Raw genomic sequence first — 20,914 nt, forward strand, 5'->3', positions numbered from 1 at the left:
ACCTGTAAATGCGAATGCTTTATGGTTTGGAGTTCATCATGCAGATTAGGTGATTACCAGAAGCCCTTCCTGCCGCTTGGAGCTGCACCACCACCTCCCACTTACTTCACACAGCTCACCCTCTCCACCAATGTCTCGGTGGCTGCCAGCTTTTCTTCGACTATATAACCACCACCGTCGCAGACAAGCTCGTCACAGCCGAATCCATCTCCTACAAGCTTCATCCATCACTCACCAGCCGGATCCAAGATGAACACCAGCGAAGCCACAGCGATCGCAAACGAGGGGTCCGATGCCAGCAGAAAAGCTCCTCTTGCTGCTCCTGCCCGCTTCCCTTTCTTTCTCAGGAAGACCGGTGCTGATGGGGGATGGCAGAGAGGCGTCGCCCTGTTCGAGTTCATCCTGAGGCTTTGCGGCATCGCTGCTACCCTCGTCGCCGCCATAACGATGGGAACCACCAACGAGACCCTCCCTTTCTTCACCGAGTTCTTTCAGTTCCACGCCAACTTCGCCGATCTGCCCGCACTCACGTCAGTAATGGTGGCTACATGCGTAGTAAGCACAGAAATCATGACTGCAATTACCAATGTTTTCGTTCGTTGTTGTCGCAGGTTCTTCGTGGTGGCGAATGCGATCGCGGCAGGTTACCTCGTCCTCTCCCTCCCCTTCTCCCTCGCCATCATGGTCCGGCCACGAGCAATCGGTCCCCGGCTTCTGCTATTCATCTGTGACACAGTAGGCTATTACTACCGATCGTCTTCGAGCTACGTAGAGTCAGTGTCAGCTTCTGATCATCTCAGACATGTCTCCGAATGCAGGTAATGGTTGCTCTGACGACAGCAGCAGCCTCCGCGGCGGCGGCCATCGTGTACTTGGCTCACAACGGCGACGCCAAGGCCAACTGGATCGCCATCTGCCTGCGCTTCGATGGGTTCTGCCAACGCATCAGCGGAGCCGTCGTGGCGTCCTTCATAGCGGTCGTCTTCTTCTTCGTCTTGGTGGTCATGTCCGCCCTTGTCATGCGGAAGCATTAGCGGGCGACGCCGTCGCTCTCTTTCTGGTGTGTGCGCAGGTCTCAAGTCCTTTGCTATCTCCTCTCCGTCGTGTTCTGTGATGCCAAAGTTCGAACGTGTTGCGTTGTGTTGTTCTGCGATTTGATACTTACACGACGATTCCATGATATTAATTTCTCTTCAAGACTTCTTTCCACTCAAATAGATCATTGTCTTTATAATATAAGAGAGAAATTGGGTTGAATAATGAAGCCGGATGTGACTGAGCATATATATAATATATATATCTGCCACATTTCTGTATTATTAATTGACTTCCAATTATATAATAATCTTAGAAATCTTCAATTATATATTATATATATAATTGATATATTTAAACTAATTCTTAGTGTAGTATATATATCATAGTCGTCCAGAGAACAAAGAGTATTGCTTTAAGAAATTAGCAATTATTGTGAGAATTTGGAAATCCCAACCTAAATTGGATATATAAGACGGCCTAATTATGGATGAACTTTACTCATATGGACATCTAATAGACCCAAAAAAATTTTGCAAATTGAATCTAAATCTTATTGATGTTCTATGATGTATTGAAATATAATGATGTACCGTAAAGAATTTCATCATAAATAATGGCACGTAATTTCATAGAAGATAAAATAAAAAAATCATTTAAGATGATATGATATGTTAACAAGATATATGTTTTTATCGTCTTTCAAGTTAAACAGGACGATATGACCAATCCAATATGGGTTGAGCCTAAAGTGGATGCAAGTCACCTCTAACCCAAGGAACAAGCCGAGGAGGTTTCAAGCTCCTCCCAAAGAAATGAGGTGGAGCCCTTAATCTGTCGAACTCTCCCGAGTTATTGTGTTCTCTTGAGCTGTGATGATTCTATGAGCTAGCAAGGTCTTTCAATTCCAAAGAACTCCTTGGGTACTTGTGGAAGACTAAGTTGTTGGATTCTTTGATGCTTAGGTTAGTATAGCTCCAAGACGGAGTATCATGAGAGTTTGGAGAGATAAAAGAAAGAAAGAAACCTAATATTGATAGTCGATGCTTCGTAATCGATTTTAGTTAGAAAATATATGATTTCAAAAATAGTTCATTTTATCTTTACTATTCTGTTGGTGTCAATTTCCAAATAAATTTTGCCCTTATCAAAGCTGTAGTGAGAAAATTAAATTAAATATGACTAATTGTTGTTATATGACATATGCTAAGGTGCATAAATACTGTGTAAGAATCAAACAAAAACTAATAGGGCCGAAGCACATAGTGCCTATTCACTCAGATGTTAACATATGTCGAAGAATAGTAAGGCCGAAGCACTGTTATTAATTCTATCAAGAAGTCAGAACTCAAAGAGTTCTCATGAATTATTAGCTTGAACTTATCAACATAACCAAGTAATATGTCAGTGATGTGACGGTAAGCATAAACATTATCCTTATGTTTTTGTTACATAAAAAAATTAATATTAAAATTTAAAATTAAATAATAATATATCAAATTTATAATGTATATCTTTCGATATCATTCAAAAAAGTTTTATTTATTATGGAGTACATCAGATTCATATCCTTCCCAAAAGCAAAAGCATTATGAGTGAGAATATAGATTAGAAATTTCAATTAGGCCCATTAAGACTAAAGTTAATCAAAATTTATTATTTTCTGAATTTGATCAAAACTCAATAGATCGAATTTAAATTCAATCAAGTAGTCAAAATATTTCATGATTAAGTCTGATCAAAATATTTAATTAAAATAAAATTAATTAATTAATTAATTTTATAATTGAGGATATAAGTAATAATAATATTTTTTAAAGAGCAAAACTATAATTTTATCTTAGGATATATAATGAAAATAGTTAATTTCTAAAGGCATAACTATTAAAGTTGAATTTAAGGACATAGATTAGATTTTTTATAATTTTTAAGGGGTAAAAGTATTATTTTCTTTGAAAACCCTAATTTTGTTTTATAGTCATCGTCGAAGTCAACGATGCAATGATCGTCTGTTGTTGGTTGCACGCCACTATCGCTCACCACCCATAACTTATGGTGGCGCAACTGTCCTCACACGATCGACCGATGAACTCATCGGTCACCTCACGGATGGGACCAGTTCTATGTCTACGGTGATCACATGATACCACATGCATTCTGATGCTTACGCACAGTGAAACAAAGTGGAGACGGGACAAAACCATTGGTTTTTGTGTAGGTTGAATGCGGCATCACATTTATTAATCCCAGATGAGATCGGAGAAGACGACAGACGAAAGAAAGATAAGGATGCACTCGTTTTCTAGAGGATATGAGTCAGAATGAGGAAAAATCTCTATTGTTGGTACAAATGTTTATATCATCTACTCAGCAGTCACCATTGTTAGTATCGTTTGTCGTGGAATTGGCTTCACGGAACGCATGGTATGGGAATCCCATCTTAGTAGATGCTCAGTTGGTCTTAGATCTTGTAGTATAAGATAACGCCTACCGAACCATTCCACACAACTAGTTTGTCGCATCGATCGCCATGGCAACCTGCTCAGATCTGCCTGCCGACGCAAAGAAGTAAGCTTCATAGTTTCTTTTCTTGCTATTCGTGAGGGAGGTGAGGGTTTAAACCGGTTCTACTGCTAGAACGGTGGATCTGAAGGTGCTTGCTACTGGTGCAGATTGGAAGGTAAGGTTGCCCTCATCACCGGTGGAGCCAGCGGCATCGGCGAGTGCACCGCCAAGCTCTTCTGCCGTCACGGAGCCAAGGTCGTCGTCGCCGACGTCCAGGACGAGCTCGGCACCGCAGTCTGCAGCGGTCTCGGCCCGGCCGCCTCCTTCATCCACTGCGACGTCACCAGCGAAGACGACGTAAGCGCCGCGGTCGACCACGCCGTCGCAAAGTTCGGCCGACTTGACATCATGTTCAACAACGCCGGTAATGCACCCGCCGCTGCTCTTGTCGTCGAGTCATTCGGCACGAAGGTATAGATACTGATGATGAGAGCGCAGGCATCACCGGCGCCGCCTGCCATAACATCCTCCAGTGCGAGAAGTCCGACTTCGAGCGGGTGCTGGGCGTCAACCTGGTGGGGCCGTTCCTGGGGACGAAGCACGCGGCTCGCGTCATGATCCCGGCGCGCAAGGGGAGCATCATCACCACCTCGAGCCTGGCGGGGGTCATCGGCGCCGCCGCCGCGCACGCGTACACCTGCTCCAAGCACGCGGTGGTGGGGCTGACGAAGAACGCGGCGGCGGAGCTGGGCCAGTTCGGCGTCCGGGTGAACTGCGTGTCGCCTGCGGCGGCGGCGACGCCGCTGGCGATGAGATACGTGGGGCTCGAGGGCGAAGCCTTCGACATGGCCATGACCGCCGTCGCCAACCTCAAAGGGGTGAGCCTGGGGACGGAGGACGTGGCCGATGCGGTGCTCTACTTGGCGAGCGACGACTCCAAGTACGTCAGTGGGCACAACCTTGTGCTCGATGGAGGATGCTCGGTGGCCTATCCTTCCTTCAATCTCTTTAAACGGGAGGAATCTCTTTAGACGGGAGGAATCTTCACACGATGGCCTCCTCTTGTGTGCTGCTGTTGGAGAGTCTTGAGCTCCATTGTCTGCTGCTGTTGAAGAGTCTTGAGCTCCGTTGTGTGCTGTTTAGGACTCCATTAATAATGGGAACATTGCTCGATGTGTCGGTATCCTTTCCATTGTGTGCTGTTTAGGACTCCCATCAATAATGAGAACATTGCTCGATGTGTTGCTATCCCTTTAGCTTTTAGCTTTTAGCTTTTAGCCTGTGTGTGTTGATAGTTTGGGCCTTAGGCGCAATCCATCAAAGCCCATATAGAGGGTAGAAATGGGCTGCACAATTAGTCAACTTCACACCTCTACTTGCAAATGGTTAATTTTAGGAGATTACTTTTTATTATTATTCATAAGCTATATTAAGAACTTTAAATATCCATGACTTATCCCTTTATAAATAGATATATATGTCCTTAATTTATAATTTATAATTTATTTTTATCTTCTTCTTCTTCTTCTTCTCCTCCTCCTCTTAATTGTCGAAGATGGCATAAAATAATGAAAAAAGAAAGATGATGAAATTAGATAAACTAAAAATCAAGAGAAGGTGAGAAATAAATTTTGATATTTTTTTATAATAATTTAATATTTTTAAGATGATATACATTCCGTAATACCTCGAAAGATATCAGATTTATTGTATTAACAAAAAAAAAAAGTCATATTCCAAACCTTTTCAAATTGTCTACTAAAGTGCATGGATAGTGGAGAGAATGGATGGCAATAGGGTGTGCAAGCGAAGGCTATGGGGAAGAAAAATAATAATAAAATTAAAATTAAAAAGTATTATAAATAATAAATTATTATTTTATTAAATTTTTAAGAGATTATGAATATTAAGAATTAGATTCTAAATAAATAGGTTCCTCATTTAATTGTCATGGGCTGCCATTTTATTCATTTAAATAAATTTTAGTGGGTTCATACATATCTATCCTTTCAAAAGTTGGAATATATATATATATATATATATATATATATATATATATATATATATATATATATAGAGAGAGAGAGAGAGAGAGAGAGAGAGAGAGAGAGAGAGAGAGAGAGAGTTTATGAACATTTAGTCTCCAGATCAACAAGGATGTGCCGAATTAATTACTCTAACGAAACTGAAAGGCCTTTCAAGTGCTCTGATTGCATTAGAATACATAACAAATGAACAGAGTTCCTTTGTAGAAGTTGGGCTAAGAAGTAGAAATGCAGCAGCATCATAGGATGTTAGCCATCACTTAATCCATGCTTTGGGTGAGCGAAAACGATGTTTATGTCATTGCATTACAGTTCATGTCTTGCTGGCACCTGCTGGTGATGTATTTAGCTTCTTCAGAGATTTCACCAGCAGCTTTCCATCCATCATCAATTGCTGTGTTATTTGTGGGCAGACACCGGCTTGAATGCAATTAAACCAGCTGCTGTGAGCTTTCATTCTCACTGAATGGATTGGCTAAATGTTACTCTTAATACCATGTCAGAGTGAGTTGGCAGCAGGAAGCAATGTTTCTGAAGCAACACAGCACCCATTGTTTATGCCGTCCTGTTAGCTTCTTCCTTGTCCGTCAGACGCTTGTAGTAAGAGCTGCTCATCTCCATTAATGTCTCAACTCATTCATGTGATCCCATCATCTTCCTTGGAGTCACTACCAAAGTGTATCTTCGGCTCGAGGATATCAGCATGCAGTGAAGTTGGCGCCATTTAGGTTTTCTCAGTGAGTGATGCTGCTGTCTTCCATCTACTTCTACTTCGAGGATGCTGTGATGGTAGATTGAGTATCGAGAGTCATATATTAGGGTGGAAGAGGATCCACTACTTCTACTTCCAGCTGCTTAATCTTCCTGTCCTCGAAGCAATGAACATGGTGGATGCAGGTAAGAGAGAGAGAGAGAGAGCGTGTGTGTGTGGGATTGGAATGTGGTGACATGAGCATTACAAGGATGTGCACATCAGCTCGGACCCTCACATCAAGCAAACCTTCAATGAATATAAATGACTGCGTTGTGGGAGTACAAGTTGAATTGGCAACAGAGCACACAAAGATTCTCTATCTTCCCTCCTGAGCTGACTTAAATCTTAGGAAAATGACTTCTCTAGCAGCAAGTGGCAGCCAAGGACCCATTGGTAAGTCACACACCACTCTCATGTCATCTCACCTCTTCTCCCTCAGTACTGTGTCATCAGAAATGTTTTCCATGCAAACACTATCCGCACATATTCTCAAGCTTTCGAGGCTCCAACAGGTGAAGCTAATCAAGGAAATCCATACATATATATTTCGACATGGACGCACTCACGCTCCCCATGTAAATGTCGAAGAAACCATGATACGTCGTCAAAGTTGACCATCGATAACACCTGATTTGGTTTCTCTCAGGTTGTCGTTCGACATGCATTCAATAACTAGGAAGCCAAAACTCTCCCACTTAGCCTGAGAGTAAATGAAGGCTTTACGCACTTCCTATATGTTCCTTGTAGTTAAGCAAACAGTCAATTAAGTTCTAGAGAGGAGTCAACGTTGACTTCTGAGCACATACAAATCACTACATGCCAATGTAGAAGTCACACAGGAGAGAAAACTCATGAGTCGTCCATGGCGCCTTCTGTTGACACAGGTGAGATCCACACTGAGACTTGATGCTCTTGTCATGCTTGGAGATCTGAGCCAGGCTTGCCCGTATCTTCCATTAATTGGACGTAAAGTCCATTTACTGAAAAGTAGCCTCCATTTAAGACCCATTTACTAAGCTAACCAGTGTTTCATTTACTCCTATTTACTTGATAGCTACGAATCCTTGGAGTTATTGGTACAATAAATCCCACTGAAGGGAATTAATTAATATGGCAATCCAGATATGGAGAAAAATACATTATCTTTTCAAGCAGGAAAGAAGTGTCATGAAATGAACGGGTCCAGACGCTTTACATCTCTCTTCCAATTACAAGTCACAACCCCAAGGTGTTTACATTGCAAGATATCGATCCATGTTCACCATCTACTGGCCATGTTGCATGCTGTGAGCTTGCTAACATGTTCTACTTAAAGAAGTGATGCATAACCTTTTACTTGTGTACTACAATCTCACAGCCTTCCCCCGCAATGGCCACATCTACTGCATACAATTTAGAGAGAGAGAGAGAGAGAGAGAGGAACAGCAACCAAAGTAAAGTATCGGTTGTTGTATTTAAGAACCCATCAGCCTCCTTTCGAATCTCTTCTTATATAAATGGCATGGGTGCACCGCCACCGGTGCACTCATCGTCATCCTTGGCAGTGCGGCCACACATCGGAGACACTTTGATCTACCCTAAGACGGATCCGTCGATCGATGCTTAAGTAAGCTGGACTCGAGGTATGCATTCCCTCATCTGTCTTCGGATACTTCTGTATCGTGCAGGGGTTACGCAGGCTATAACATCTGCAGCGGTTAACTCCAGAGATGAGCCGCAACAATGGGAAGAGCCCAGAGAACCTGAAGCCGACGAGGTTGAGAGGAGGGCCATCGACGAGGCCGGCGGCGGCGCACGACGACGAAGAGGAGTCCCCCAAGAGGTCCTCGTCTTCTTCGTCGTCGTCAAGGTCGCCGCCGAGTTCATGCGTCTCATCCGAGGGTGAGCAGAAGCCGTCCAACAGTCCCGAGGCGCCGCCGATGGTGCTCGCCGGGTGCCCCCGGTGCCTCATGTACGTCATGCTCTCGGAGGAGGACCCCAAGTGCCCCAAGTGCAACAGCACCGTGCTCCTCGACTTCCACCATGGTAACAAACCCACCACCACCAACAGCAAGACCAGCAAGAAGAGCTGAACCCTAAAGACGACGCTGCTTATATTCTCATTATTCCTAATGGTTCTCTCTTCCTGCATGTTATTTAAGACGATGCGCATTATTCGATCAAAGCTAATATGCATGGTAGTTTCTCTCTCTTGATTCCTCTACTGTTACCTAACTGGGGACATGCATGCATGTTGGCAGCAGAGGTCACACCATTTCTCCAAGCATACATCTTCTCCATCTGATTGCCAAGCATAAGACAAACTCGTAGATGCAACATTATTCTCTCTTGTATTCTCGATCTTCAACCTTCCTCTTCTGCTAGAGTAACACATAGACAAGAGGATGGTTATCATTAATGAAGATGGATGCAAAATATCTTGGTTTTCCGAAGATCAAGTAGGTGAAGCAGAGTGACAAATCTCACAGTCACACTCAAAGTAAGATCTAAACATACTGCACGCTAAAGATAAGTATTTAAGCAAACTTACAACATGCTACCTATTAGAGCACACCATAGAAAAATATTTAGGCAAACTTAAAACATGATTTTGCAGGTCGAGTAACAATGAGATTTTGTTTTATGATAATGGACTAGAAAGATGGACAACGAATAATATAATTGAATAATAAAGGCATAATTACATGGATAGAATGAAGATCTCGTCCATTATTTCATCAAAAAATAACTATAGTCTCACAAAAAACTTAATTCATTAATTATCTTCTTTTAAAGCTATAGATACAAAAATAAAAAAGAAAAATTACATTCATATCAAATCAAATATGTAATATCTTCCCTCTAGAGATAGTGAATGATCTGAAAAATAATCTTCCTCTCTTGATAATATTCAATCAAGATTTATAATTTTCAATAAAAAAACAAATATGATTTATTCTATACTTTCTTTATTTACTTTTTTTTTTCCTTCGTTGAGTAGATATTGACATGTAGCAATTTATTACATATGAAAAATATCCCCAAGCTAATTAATAAAGTTTATTTAAACAAAACATACCCTACGTCGGTTTCGCATCTTTTTCTTTTTCTTGCTACCTAAGACTTGATTGCATATTAAACTTATGCATGTGTTTATCACAAACAAATTTACTTCCATTTTGTAATGGAGTCTGATGCTACTCTAGTCTATAGTCAGCGATGAACTCGGCTTTTGCAGGTTAGTATATGGTTGGTCTCCATGAATTAGGTTTTCATGATGGGGTTCTGCTTGATGAACTTGATAATGCCATAGAAATTGGTCTTTGTCTGCTGCCTTCTAAAGTCACAGGAGAAAAAGACACTGCTGGAATCAGGATTAGCATCAGCCATGAGTGACTATGAGTTCATGAAGTCCTCATTCATACAATCCGATCGAACATTCGATGCAATCCATTTCTCTTGCATCTCTTTGATCAAAAGTTCAACCTGCCATATTGATCAAACTCAGCTCAACCTGATACGAATCGGACAAAGGAAGCACAAGAAAAGATTCACACCCCATTGTTTTCGGATATCATTTTATTCGTCGAAAATGAATCGAATACATAGTTGCATAAACATTTTAAAAAAATAAATAAATCAACATAGAACAAGCAATTTTCTCAATTCTTAACTAACTAATATGACTAATTCTCATTAATCTGGTTCTATCTTCCATTGGTTGAACACAAACTCCGTGGATCGACACATCGAACTACTCCAAATATGATAATAGATCAAATTCCCCTTCCATTGGTAAATGAGGTGAACAACAAGTAGAAACATGGATCTCAGTAAACTTCTAAACAATCTAATCCTTTGCTGGACCACAAGGATATGTTGCAAGGTGATTGACTTCTAATTGACCCAAAAACAGTAGGACACATTCCATGACAATGATCATAAAAGCATGATAATACAAACAGCTACAACTGTATAAAAAGCTATATTTGGTCCCTTGATTGCCTTTGGCTGTATGGTTCTTGCAGGAGCTACTGATGACTATGATGCTACAATAAAGGCTGAGAGATTGACCTTCCTAGTGTTGGTGGAAGGACAATCATACACCTTGAAATCCGGCTAATAGTCAAGAGAGCATAAGTTTGAAACAAAGCATGTGTAGAGTTGGTCCACATGACAACGACCTTTAAGCTATCATTAGGTGGTATGTCTCAGAGGAGATGGGGGAGCATTTGAATTATTGGCTCTCTGTGCTTGGTAAAGTCAATCCTCGTAGGAAAGAGTTGATGTCTTTGATTGACTTTTCACAATTAACTTATTGGTGGCAAATATTAACTCAAATTTATTTGGGTCAATTGTTGGAAATTTTTTTTAAGGTATTTTCTTTTTCATATTTCTCAATAGACGATCTCTATTTTAGTTTATAGGATAAGTCGATCTAATCTCTAATATGTAAGATTACACTATAGTTATAATATTTTTGATACCTCCGTTAAGACAATATAAATATATTCAAAAATAATATAGCTAAAGAAAATAGAGTCAAAACCCATTGGTTCATATAAAAATTAAGGATTTTTTATTGGTTTAGTAACAAGAACAATTAAATATAATGATTTTTTTATGTAAATTATAATATTTTTGAATAGATTTAGTAAATATATTCAAAAATATAATAATTGAGACATTATATTGGTAACAGAATGAGGATATCATTTGAAAAATATGAAAAGGTATTCGTCGAAAAAAAAAATCAAAATAATTTTTTTTTCAAGAATATTCCGCTCAATTTACTTGCCATGTTTGTGAACCAAACAATAGATAGTGGGGCCTAAATTTGGATATGTTGTGGACATGAGATCTGTATTGTAATTGTCCGATATATGATGATGGAGGAGACAAGGATATAACTCTTGTTTCACCCTTTGAGATGTTAAGCAGACTTGGGCAAAGGTCTTGAGATAGATTACAGTGACTCACTGTGCCCACCTAGAGAGAGAGAGAGAGAGAGTATAGGCTAAACAAGAACACGTTTGACTTAGCTGAATTGACATGAACTTATTTGCACTTGATATAAAGATCGCACAGGCTCATGAGAAGACAAATTGCAGATGGTTAGAACCCTAAGATTAGGTACTTCTCCATAGCCAAAAGCTTCATTCTCCCATCTTCATTGCCTACTTCAGATTTGATCATCTCCTGCAGACGAGTCAGATGGTTAATTGCCTGTATGTTTGTGAGGAAGTGCGACAATGAAGTAAGTTGGGGTAGAGAAGATGGATCGAAGGAACAAGACACCATATCTGAGAGCTCAAGCAGGTCCTCATATCCCTTTTTTTCTATTTAGACGAAAATATCTTCAGTCTTTAAATAAAATAATTTGATCACTTAAAAATTGATAATTGGTTATCATAAAGTTTTCAAAAAATAAAAAAATAACTTCAAGATTATTAATATATTTTTTAAATAATTAGAGAATTTGTTTTGATAAAATATCCAATATTTTATACACAGAACATTCTTTTTTGTAATAGTGATTGTCAATCTTAAACAAAAAAATAAAAAAAAATGAAAGAAAATAATGATTGTCAATCTTCTTATAATCCATACACTTTCATAGTCTATATGGGATGACATGCATCCATTTGATAGATGTGTATATGCTGTAGCATTTTGTTCTTTGTTGGGCAGAACTATCAATTCTGGTACTCCCAGTCTGGTCTCACGTCTCGACCACGGTCAAAACTTGTAATCCCAACACAGGCAGCGAGCCGAGCTACCAGTCATCACCCAATGAAAGAATCGTAATGCACCCACCCGAAGCATGACTAGATGGAAGAACCCAATACATGGCAAGATGACAGATTGCTGGCTTGAAATTGCACCTTCTCAGGATGCAAACAAACAAGAAGCGCTCATCACAGCACCAGAGAAAGCTCCCATTCGAAAGCAGCCACTGTGCCATGAATCCCTTGAATCATCCAACCAGTATTTATTGCTCACATGCCTGATGATCCTATAGATCGATCTCTCTCCATTCCAGCTTCCCTTCATGCCTTAAATCCACCCTCCCTCCCTGTCAAGCCAGCCACATGTGTGGATCCTTAGCCTTTCACCCCTCACATCGGACTGTCATCCATTCTCCTGCTGCCCCTGCTCAGAGAAGGGAGATCGGGACATGGGCAGGAAACTAGGGTTTACCTATCTGTTCTCTAGAACGAGGGACGCAAAGCACGCCTCTTCTTCTGTACGTTCCGATCCTCCCCTTCCATGGACTTCTTGCCGGCACCCAAGAACCCGCTCCTTCAGGGAAGAGGACGGAGACGCAGAGCACGACGGCATGAACGCTTGCTCCTTCGACCTGACCGTGTCATGCAGCGAGAGCATCTCCACGGCGTGGGAGGACCCCAGCAGCGACGCCGCGGAGGCGGTCATTTGTGGGCTGAGGTCGGACCGGCTATTCTTCGAGCCGGGAGGCGCGACGAGATCGATAGTGGCGGAAGAGGAAGCGGCCGACGCCGACAGCATCCCCTTCGAAGGGAGCATCGCCATGGCAGTGGACTCGGAAGACCCCTACCGGGACTTCAAGCAGTCGATGGAGGAGATGGTGATGGCTCACAGCGTGAAGGTCGACTGGGCGTGGCTTGAGGAGATGCTGACCTGGTACCTGAGGGTCAATGGAAAGAAGACTCATGAGATCATAGTAGGGGCCTTCTTGGACTTGCTTTTAAGCCTCGCGCCATCTCCTTTCTCTTCTTCCTGTTCGTCCTGCACCTTTGGGATCGAGGAGGAGGAGAGCGTGTAAGGTGACATACCTTGTTCGTGTTACAGTCACTGTGTACCGGTACCCAACCAACGAAGGTACGCATGAACACGAGTTGCCAATAGCAAGGCCATGGGTGCTGCCGTTTTTGTCTTGGCAAAAGGGAAATGTGAATTCCTTTGTTGCCAATACCACACGAAGCACCAATTCCTTTGTTGCTTCATGGTGATTCCTGTACTTTATAGTTCATGTGCTTCCAGTACAAGATTGACGATTCCAGGAATCAAAATATTGTGATGCTGGGAATGTTGAGAAGCATAAGACAGTCTTGGATATACAATATTACTATGCATTCGCTGTTCATAGATCTACTGAATCTTCAACAGTAGTTACTTAAATGGTTACGAAGAAAAATGCACGTAAATGGACCAGATAAAGAGAGAAGATGTGGAGTGAGCGAGCACGAAGGAGAAGAGGGAGAGGCATCAGCAGAACTGTACAGGTTGTAAGTAAGCCAAAAGGACTGTGGCCTACCACATGCTGAGACGAGACTATGCATCCACAGTACTATGAACGACTGACATCATAGTACTTGAATAGTATGTTTTCAGCTACGGAATCAATAAGTAATTGGTCTTCTCGTCAACATCAGCAGCAGGTCGTGTCCTTATCTTTTTGGATGATGTTATCGACACACTCCAAGCCAGCCAAATATTACCTCAGTTTACAGGTTAATGTAAATTTCTTTCCCCTTCTTCTTTCTTGGATAATCTCAGTTCCTTAAATTAAGTTTCTGACATTGATCATGTGAATCGATCATTTTGGTTCAGTCGTATTTGAAATTCGAAAACATTTCCCAGTGATTTGATTTTGATTTTGATTCTGATTCGAGAACATTTGATAATAGAAATAGTTAGGTTTCAGCTATAATTATGTTTTCCTGTAGCCATGATTGACCGAGAAGCAACCTGACCTTGCACCTAAATAGTGCAAGTTCACCGATGGAGACCTCTAATTCACCTTCAAGCTGTTCCCTAATAGGAGTAACACAGCCTCATCATCTCCATCTCCAGTTTGAAGCATCCACAGCGGCGTTGTATCCTCTGCAAGAGCGAGTAGCACTGACCGCCTGCAGTTTGATGCTACTAGCCCTGCAGCTTTGGCGCAGAGATGCTGTCCTCGCGTGGGGCGTAAAAGACCGCAGTACCTGGATCGCCGTGGCGGGCATGGACTTGTGTGGACTGCAGCCGCTGTCATACGGTGGCGCAGCGGCCGCGGCATGCATGCAACTGCGCGCAGTCGGTTAAATCATCCCCGGTGGACGACGTCGCAGGAAGTGTACCGGGGAACTGTGGATGAACAGGCATGGAGCTGTGGCGCTGACGCTGCGTCCGGCCGAGTTGGACCACGAGGGCGACGTCGTCCCCTCCTGCCCGCCGTGGGTACGGCGGAATCGTCGGGCAGGTCACTGCAGGCTCCGACGTTGATGGTCGCCGGACAAGTGTCGCTGTGGCAAGTGGGTTTTCGTTTCCTTTCTTTTTTTTCATGGGAGTAAGGGGTTCCGTTTGCTAGTGAAAAAGACGCCATTGTTTCATGGGAGTAAAGGTGTTTTTATTTCTTTTTGTAAACGATAAAAATGGTGATAAAGTAAGTGTTTAAAACTTAAGCTAAATAAAATCTTATAATGAATATTATATATAAATATAATTTATCAGATTTTTTCCCTTTGAAGATGATGATTAAAAGAATATTAGAAATTATCTTATATATATACATTGAATCTATTTCATAAATTGTTATGAAGAAATTTATGTCAAAAAGGAAGAAATGTTACAAGGGATTAAGAATAATTTGAAGTTGTCAAGGATCGAGCGGGCTTTCACAGATTGAGGTCGCCTCCCTCGGCGTCGGCCTCCTTGCCGCGACCGGCGCCCACCTGGGCTCCTCCAGATGCTCGGGGTCACCGCCATCTCGCGGCACCCCTTGCTTCCCAGGCCGGACTCCTTGGAAGAGGTCGAGTTCTCATCTGGGGACGCTTGGGCCATGGCCGTCCGGTGTCCGCGTCTCTTCTGCTGCAGCATAGAGGAGAGGCCAAAGGCGGAATCTTTTTGTGTCTGAGGGAGTCTCCGCTGCACTTCTCGCTCAGCTTACCCTACAGGATAAGTCCGTGGCATCAGGCATGGAAAGAGAAGGGTCCGTCCTAATCCTTGCCTGCAATGTTGAGACGGAGCAACGAGCAGTTCAATGTGCAATCGAAGATACGTACTAGATGTTCCCCTCCATTTGCAAGATCGTCTCTTTGTTGCAATTTTGGATGCTGATCTATAGCTTATCTTCTTATTTCGTTGGATTCTGCATACAACCTGCTGATCTCCGTTGCACGGTAGATGTTCGATGAATTAACTAGGCAATTCTAGCGATAACCAAGCTTACAAGCTTTGGTCAAAAATAAACCTTGAGTGCCAATGTTAATCTTTAGCCATGAATGTACACTAAAACTTCATGACAGGGCAGGGCAATTAACACAACTATCTGCATCTTTGGGTTACGTCTCCTCCTGGATGCAGATGTTTTGGTCTTAATACTTATTTCTGCTGTTGCTAAGACTTGCAAGCTTAGACTCAATTGAAATTGCTTCAGAGCTTTCCCTTTAGTGTAGTGTCAAACATCGGATTGTCTGATTGAGGTAAATAGAAAGGCTAATAGAGTTGCAATGCCCTCGTATTTAGATTTCCAAAATGGCAAGAAGTGATGCATTATGCGTATGTTGCTGGGAGAATAAATTTACTCTGTGGTTTAATTGAGTGTTTACTGGTAATGGCAGTGAGAATATTGGTGTCATCCATTGTTCTGACAACATTAGAGATCAATAGAAAATAATGGCTAACAAGATTCTTTCTCCAGGGAGGAGTTGAAAGAATTTTGATCTGTTAAATTTAACAATACATCTCTCTCTCTCTCTCTCTCTCTCTCTCTCTCTCTCTCTCTCTTCAAGTTTACATAATCTTGCCAATTCTCTAATGTGATTGTTCCTGTCATATTTAGATAGAGATCTCCTGCTATCTGTGAAGAATGAGTTTTTTCTTTTTAAGTAGAACTGAAGTCTATTGATTAACTGTGGTTAGATAGTAATACTGGTCCATAATTAGAGTATATGTGCTTTTTCATTCACATTTCTGTCAATGTGTTCAACACTGGCCACCTTGAGATTGTGGTAAAGAATTAGTTTGAGGGTGCATAGCAATCAAATTATGATCTTTGTCATCTAATTCTAACAGGTTTTATGTCAAATCCATTAGAGCATTCTATTATTTCAAATGTATCTATCAACATAATTATAACCTTTATCAGTTGATCTTTAACATCTGTTGGGGCATGGAGATCAATCTGTAGACAGCTTTCTGATAGGTAATGTGATCATGTGCATGCATCAGGCAAGTAGATTTAATTGGTCTTGTACCCCTGTCAACTGAGAGAGAATGTATTTCATTGTATTGATAAAGGGAAATAGAAAATCTTGGACTATATCTTTAGAAGATTATGTTAACAAGTAAATCTTCTTATGGATCAGAAGATGTTTACTGGTTTGATCTGTAAGGTATTTGAATCATCATCTTTCTTATAAGAATTTACCATCTATCATTATCCACACTCTTCAAACCATTGGAGTTTGTTGTAACTTTGAAGGGTTCCAAGACTTTCTCTCTCTCTCTCTCTCTCTCTCTCTCTACTAGGATGAGTGGCTTCTCTAAGCTTTCTCTTGTTCTCCTTTCCAGCCTCGTCCTCCTTGTCCTATGTCTCACCCTCAAGCTTGTATATTGGTTATGGCGTCGTCCGAGGTCTCCTCGGAGATCTTCCATTGATGACGGTGATGCCCAGATCTCCAAGGAGCACATCCTGCTCTGCCTTTTCCGCAGGAACCAAACTCGTGTCGAGCCCAACCCCCAAGAGGAAAAGGCGACACCGCCGTCGAAGATGTCGACCGCGGAGGAGCGGACGACTGCTGCAGATGATGAGGATGCCTTTGAGAAATACCAGGCAGTGTGTCGTTATTCGTCAAGAATGCTGTACACCATCGAGGAGGTGGAGGAGGAGGAGGAGGAGGAGGAAGAAGAAGAGGAGGGAGGGGCAGGGACGAGCAGGCTGAGCAGTGACGGAGAAGGAACGCAGTTCTTCACACCGGCAGCGTCACTGTCACCGTCACGTGAAGTGCTGGAGATCGTGGATGATTAGAGCGAAGAAGAGATGTGAATGAGATGGTCGGCCGGACGCGTTGCAGATGCAGGTTTCCTACGAAAAAGGTTATAATTTTTGTTGGTCGAGAAGACGAAGGTTATCATCTTCATCTGCTTGTTGAGGAGCCATTGTTGTGTGGACTTCTCTTGCTTCATCCCTTCCCGATGAGCAAATAGTTTTCGGAAGTAATTAAAGGATTAATTTCGATTATCATGAATAGGGTAACTTAGTTTCTGATTAATGTAAATGATACGTGAAATCTCTCTTCGTCGTCTAAGTTAAACATAAACGCTGTTTTAGATGGCTTGGTTAGGCATCTGTTCCGATTCTTGTAGATTTGTTTACTAATTCAAATTCTTATCAACCTTAATTATTAATCTTATTGTAGATTTTGAGGTTTAATAAAATGTATGAAAATAATCACACTACAAAGAAAGGTTTTCTCTTATGATTATTAAATCAACCAAGACAACATGTAGAACAATTACCTTAGCAATTGATATGACATTAAATGGTAGCTTGAATTATCCCTTATTCCACTTGTATATGATGTTCTAGTTCTTATAAAAGACGACATTTGATAAAGATTAAGTTAGTACTTATAAGTTTGTTTAGTTTCCTTTTATTCTCCTCATATTCTCTTCATTTTTATAATCGTCGATTTAACAAGAAAAAATACTTTTTAGATGATTTATTGAGGTAGGATACTATGTAAACGTTTCATTATCTTTAATAGTTGACTTAGTGTACCTACTATTATATTATGACTAGATTCTACATGTCAAATCTTGATCGATCGAAAATAATAAACTTGATCAGGTCCTAATATAATTTTATAAGATTTTTCATCTAATCGAGCTCCTTCCTAACATCAAAAACTTATAACTAGTTATTATGAGTAGGATCGTAATTAGTTCCAAATCTCGTTATTAGCGAAACCAAAATTCTAGTACATAGATCTAGAAATACTTTGCAAATGGGTGTGTTATGTATTCATCTATCCACGAGACCTATTTCAATTTGATTCAATCATCTATGATGATAAAATTTATGAGAAACTGCATAGTTAAGAGTCAAATATGACAATTTGACAAAGCAATTTTGATAGACAAAAAGATTTTTTAAATATTTTTTTTAGACATTCTATTTCGTTTAAATTTGATTAAAAAAAGATGGATCAATTTTATATGAAACGAATAATATTATTTATCTAATCCAATTCCTATTTAATCGATCCGGTCTCATACCATATTGATTCGATTCGATCGGGAGTCGGCCCGACTAGATTTCGATCAAAAATAATTATTTTCTTAAGAGGATGATATTTTTATCATTTGAAAAAGGTAATAGACATATGTATGTATTATGAAAATAAGTGGTATTATCTAAAAAAAATGAGAATTTTCAAGGAAATCATACTATATTATTTTAATTTGTCTACAACAATAGGATTTTGTGGTGGGTTGTGATTGGTAGAATGGATAGGTAATGTGGTTGACTGGTGGTCTGGTCAACCTTCTTCTGGACACGTGGCAGTTGCCAAAAGAAGGATAAATCGAAAGAGAAGGCATGGCATGCAAAGAAAGCATTAGCTGTTTGTCTTGTCCTACGGTCGCGCTTCGCGGTATACCCGCGGCGAAAGCGGCGTCTGCGTCGCGCGCTTCTCCCTCTTATCCTTCCTTCTCCCTCCTCCTCCTCCTCCTCCGTCTGTCGGTGCCGGAAACACACGGACGGCATCTGAGGAGGGAAGGGAGAGATGGAAGGAGACCGTCCGCTGGAGTGCGGCGTCACCATCAGGTCCTCCTCCGTCTCCAGCGACCCCGGAGTCAGCAACCGAGACCTGGGCCACGGCGGCGGGAGCGGGAGCGGTCGTGGAGGGAACGCCACCTGGAACAGGGTTGTCATCGTGGGAGGCGGCATCGCCGGATCTCTCCTCGCCAAGTCCATCCAGTTCCACGCCGACGTCGTCCTCATCGACCAGTACAACTCCCCGCCCCCTCCCTCTTCCATCTTCCATCTTCCATCCTTCTCCTTCCTCAGCCTCCCTCCTCCCCCTTTGCTTCATCTCAGGAAGGAGTATTTCGAGATTCCCTGGGCGACACTGAGATCGACGGTGGAACAACCAGTCGCGGAGAAGGCCATATTCTCCCACACCGATTACCTTGTGAATGGCACAGTCATCACGTCATCCGCTGTCGATGTCACAGAGACGGATGTGATAACTGCCGATGGCCGTCATGTGACATACGACTACCTCGTCATCGCTACTGGTCACACAACTACATCTCCCAGATGCAAGAGAGACATGATCGAAAAGTTCAAAGAAGGCATGTCACCGATAACTCCAATGCACTCGGCATAGACATATGCGTCTCTGTACCCAACACCCTGTTCTTCTTACCAACTTGCTTCGATTTCAGCTAATGTAAAGATGAGAACTTCTAGCTCGGTTCTGGTCATTGGAGGCGGACCAGCGGGGGTTGAACTTGCTTCAGACATCGCATCAGTCTATCCAGACAAGAAGGTGACTTTGGTTCATAGTGGATCGAGGTTGCTCGGATTCATAAGTCGCAAAGCCGGCAACAAGGCCTTGGAGTGGCTAAGATCGAAGAACGTTGATGTGCTTCTGGAGCAGTCGATTGATCTGGACACCATATCCGAGGCAGATGGCATTTACATGACTTCCGCCGGAGAGGCCATAGCAGCCGATTGTTACTACGTCTGTGTGAACAAACGTTTGGGTTCCTCGTGGCTCAGGAAGTCAATGGTGCTGAAGGATTCCCTGGACATATACGGTCAGCTGAAGGTCGATGAGCACTTGAGAGTCAAAGGCCGAAACAATATCTTTGCCATTGGAGATATCATTGATGTTTCTGTAAGCCTTCTCCTCTGCTTGCTTGCTTGCAGCTTTGGGTCATTCATTCTACCGGAATTCTGATCTCATAGATGTATAATGTTGGTGTTTGTTGACGGGCAGGAAAGGAAACAAGGGATGCTTGCGCAGAAGCACGCCATGGTGGCGGCCAAGAACCTGAAGCAGCTGATGAAAGTGAGTAACAAGGAAACCAAGCTAAGCAAGTACAGGCCGTCGATCTCGATAACGATGGTCTCGCTGGGGAAGAAGGACGCGGTGGCGGAGCTGCCATTCACGACCATGTCGGGGTTCCTGCCGGGGCTGATCAAGACGAGAGAGCTGTTCCTTCGCAGGACAAGGAAACTTCTGGGTGTGGATCATCACTCTGGATTCTTGTAAAGCATTCTCTGGTACATAGTTCTCTTTTATGCTCATCAAACTGTAGCTGTAGCTCAACATGTTCTTGGTGTAGTCATCTCCAATTCCTTCTTATTCCTGGTTCGTTGTTGTTGTTGTTGTTGTTGTACACTGATCTCAATATTCTTCCCATCTTTAACATGTATCTGATTACTGTTAAACACTGTATGTAATAGTAGCTTCATGCGCAGCTCGCTCCTGTTTGCTAAAGAGGATACTGTGATGTCTCTGTGATTTGATACAGCAGCTACTTTGAAGGAGTTTGAGAAGACAGAAATCTGGATTGAACGCTAGATAGAATGATATCTATGAACTATCATGTAAAA

At 41.9% G+C, this 20,914-nt stretch overlaps 4 protein-coding genes across 4 annotated transcripts; all 4 read left to right on the forward strand.

Moving 5' to 3' along the window:
- The first annotated feature begins 206 nt into the window (after positions 1-206).
- Positions 207-1,226, forward strand: LOC135646030 (casparian strip membrane protein 2-like). The gene is made up of 3 exons (XM_065165098.1): positions 207-530; positions 612-735; positions 819-1,226. The coding sequence occupies exons 1-3, from the start codon at positions 250-252 to the stop codon at positions 1,032-1,034; spliced, it is 621 nt and encodes a 206-aa protein (XP_065021170.1). The 5' UTR covers positions 207-249; the 3' UTR covers positions 1,035-1,226.
- A 2,114-nt stretch (positions 1,227-3,340) lies between these two features.
- On the forward strand, positions 3,341-4,778 carry LOC135582407 (momilactone A synthase-like). Its single transcript, XM_065165097.1, has 3 exons — positions 3,341-3,603; positions 3,708-3,964; positions 4,039-4,778. Exons 1-3 carry the CDS (start codon positions 3,566-3,568, stop codon positions 4,569-4,571), a joined length of 828 nt encoding a protein of 275 aa, XP_065021169.1. The 5' UTR covers positions 3,341-3,565; the 3' UTR covers positions 4,572-4,778.
- Positions 4,779-11,902: 7,124 nt separating this feature from the next.
- LOC135644880 (transcription repressor OFP15-like) lies at positions 11,903-13,783 on the forward strand. The gene has a single exon (XM_065162826.1). The coding sequence runs from the start codon at positions 12,497-12,499 to the stop codon at positions 13,121-13,123; it is 627 nt and encodes a 208-aa protein (XP_065018898.1). The 5' UTR covers positions 11,903-12,496; the 3' UTR covers positions 13,124-13,783.
- Positions 13,784-18,926: 5,143 nt separating this feature from the next.
- On the forward strand, positions 18,927-20,570 carry LOC135645706 (uncharacterized). Its single transcript, XM_065164345.1, has 4 exons — positions 18,927-19,297; positions 19,388-19,644; positions 19,738-20,192; positions 20,295-20,570. Exons 1-4 carry the CDS (start codon positions 19,074-19,076, stop codon positions 20,568-20,570), a joined length of 1,212 nt encoding a protein of 403 aa, XP_065020417.1. The 5' UTR covers positions 18,927-19,073.
- Positions 20,571-20,914: the final 344 nt, after the last annotated feature.

This window comes from Musa acuminata, chromosome BXJ3-8 (assembly GCF_036884655.1).
Source record: "Musa acuminata AAA Group cultivar baxijiao chromosome BXJ3-8, Cavendish_Baxijiao_AAA, whole genome shotgun sequence".
Classification (NCBI taxonomy): domain Eukaryota; kingdom Viridiplantae; phylum Streptophyta; class Magnoliopsida; order Zingiberales; family Musaceae; genus Musa; species Musa acuminata.

What these genes read in the sequence shown, in the direction of transcription:
- LOC135646030 (XM_065165098.1), top strand. Translation starts at nt 250, where the DNA reads ATGAACACCAGCGAAGCCACAGCGATCGCAAACGAGGGGTCCGATGCC. An exon ending in GCCGATCTGCCCGCACTCAC is followed by an intron (nt 531 to 611) that starts GTCAGTAATGGT and finishes TTGTTGTCGCAG; the next exon opens with GTTCTTCGTGGTGGCGAATG. An exon ending in TGCTATTCATCTGTGACACA is followed by an intron (nt 736 to 818) that starts GTAGGCTATTAC and finishes CTCCGAATGCAG; the next exon opens with GTAATGGTTGCTCTGACGAC.
- LOC135582407 (XM_065165097.1), top strand. Translation starts at nt 3,566, where the DNA reads ATGGCAACCTGCTCAGATCTGCCTGCCGACGCAAAGAA. An exon ending in CTGCCTGCCGACGCAAAGAA is followed by an intron (nt 3,604 to 3,707) that starts GTAAGCTTCATA and finishes CTACTGGTGCAG; the next exon opens with ATTGGAAGGTAAGGTTGCCC. An exon ending in CATCATGTTCAACAACGCCG is followed by an intron (nt 3,965 to 4,038) that starts GTAATGCACCCG and finishes ATGAGAGCGCAG; the next exon opens with GCATCACCGGCGCCGCCTGC.
- LOC135644880 (XM_065162826.1), top strand. Translation starts at nt 12,497, where the DNA reads ATGGGCAGGAAACTAGGGTTTACCTATCTGTTCTCTAGAACGAGGGAC.
- LOC135645706 (XM_065164345.1), top strand. Translation starts at nt 19,074, where the DNA reads ATGGAAGGAGACCGTCCGCTGGAGTGCGGCGTCACCATCAGGTCCTCC. An exon ending in GACGTCGTCCTCATCGACCA is followed by an intron (nt 19,298 to 19,387) that starts GTACAACTCCCC and finishes GCTTCATCTCAG; the next exon opens with GAAGGAGTATTTCGAGATTC. An exon ending in GAGATATCATTGATGTTTCT is followed by an intron (nt 20,193 to 20,294) that starts GTAAGCCTTCTC and finishes GTTGACGGGCAG; the next exon opens with GAAAGGAAACAAGGGATGCT.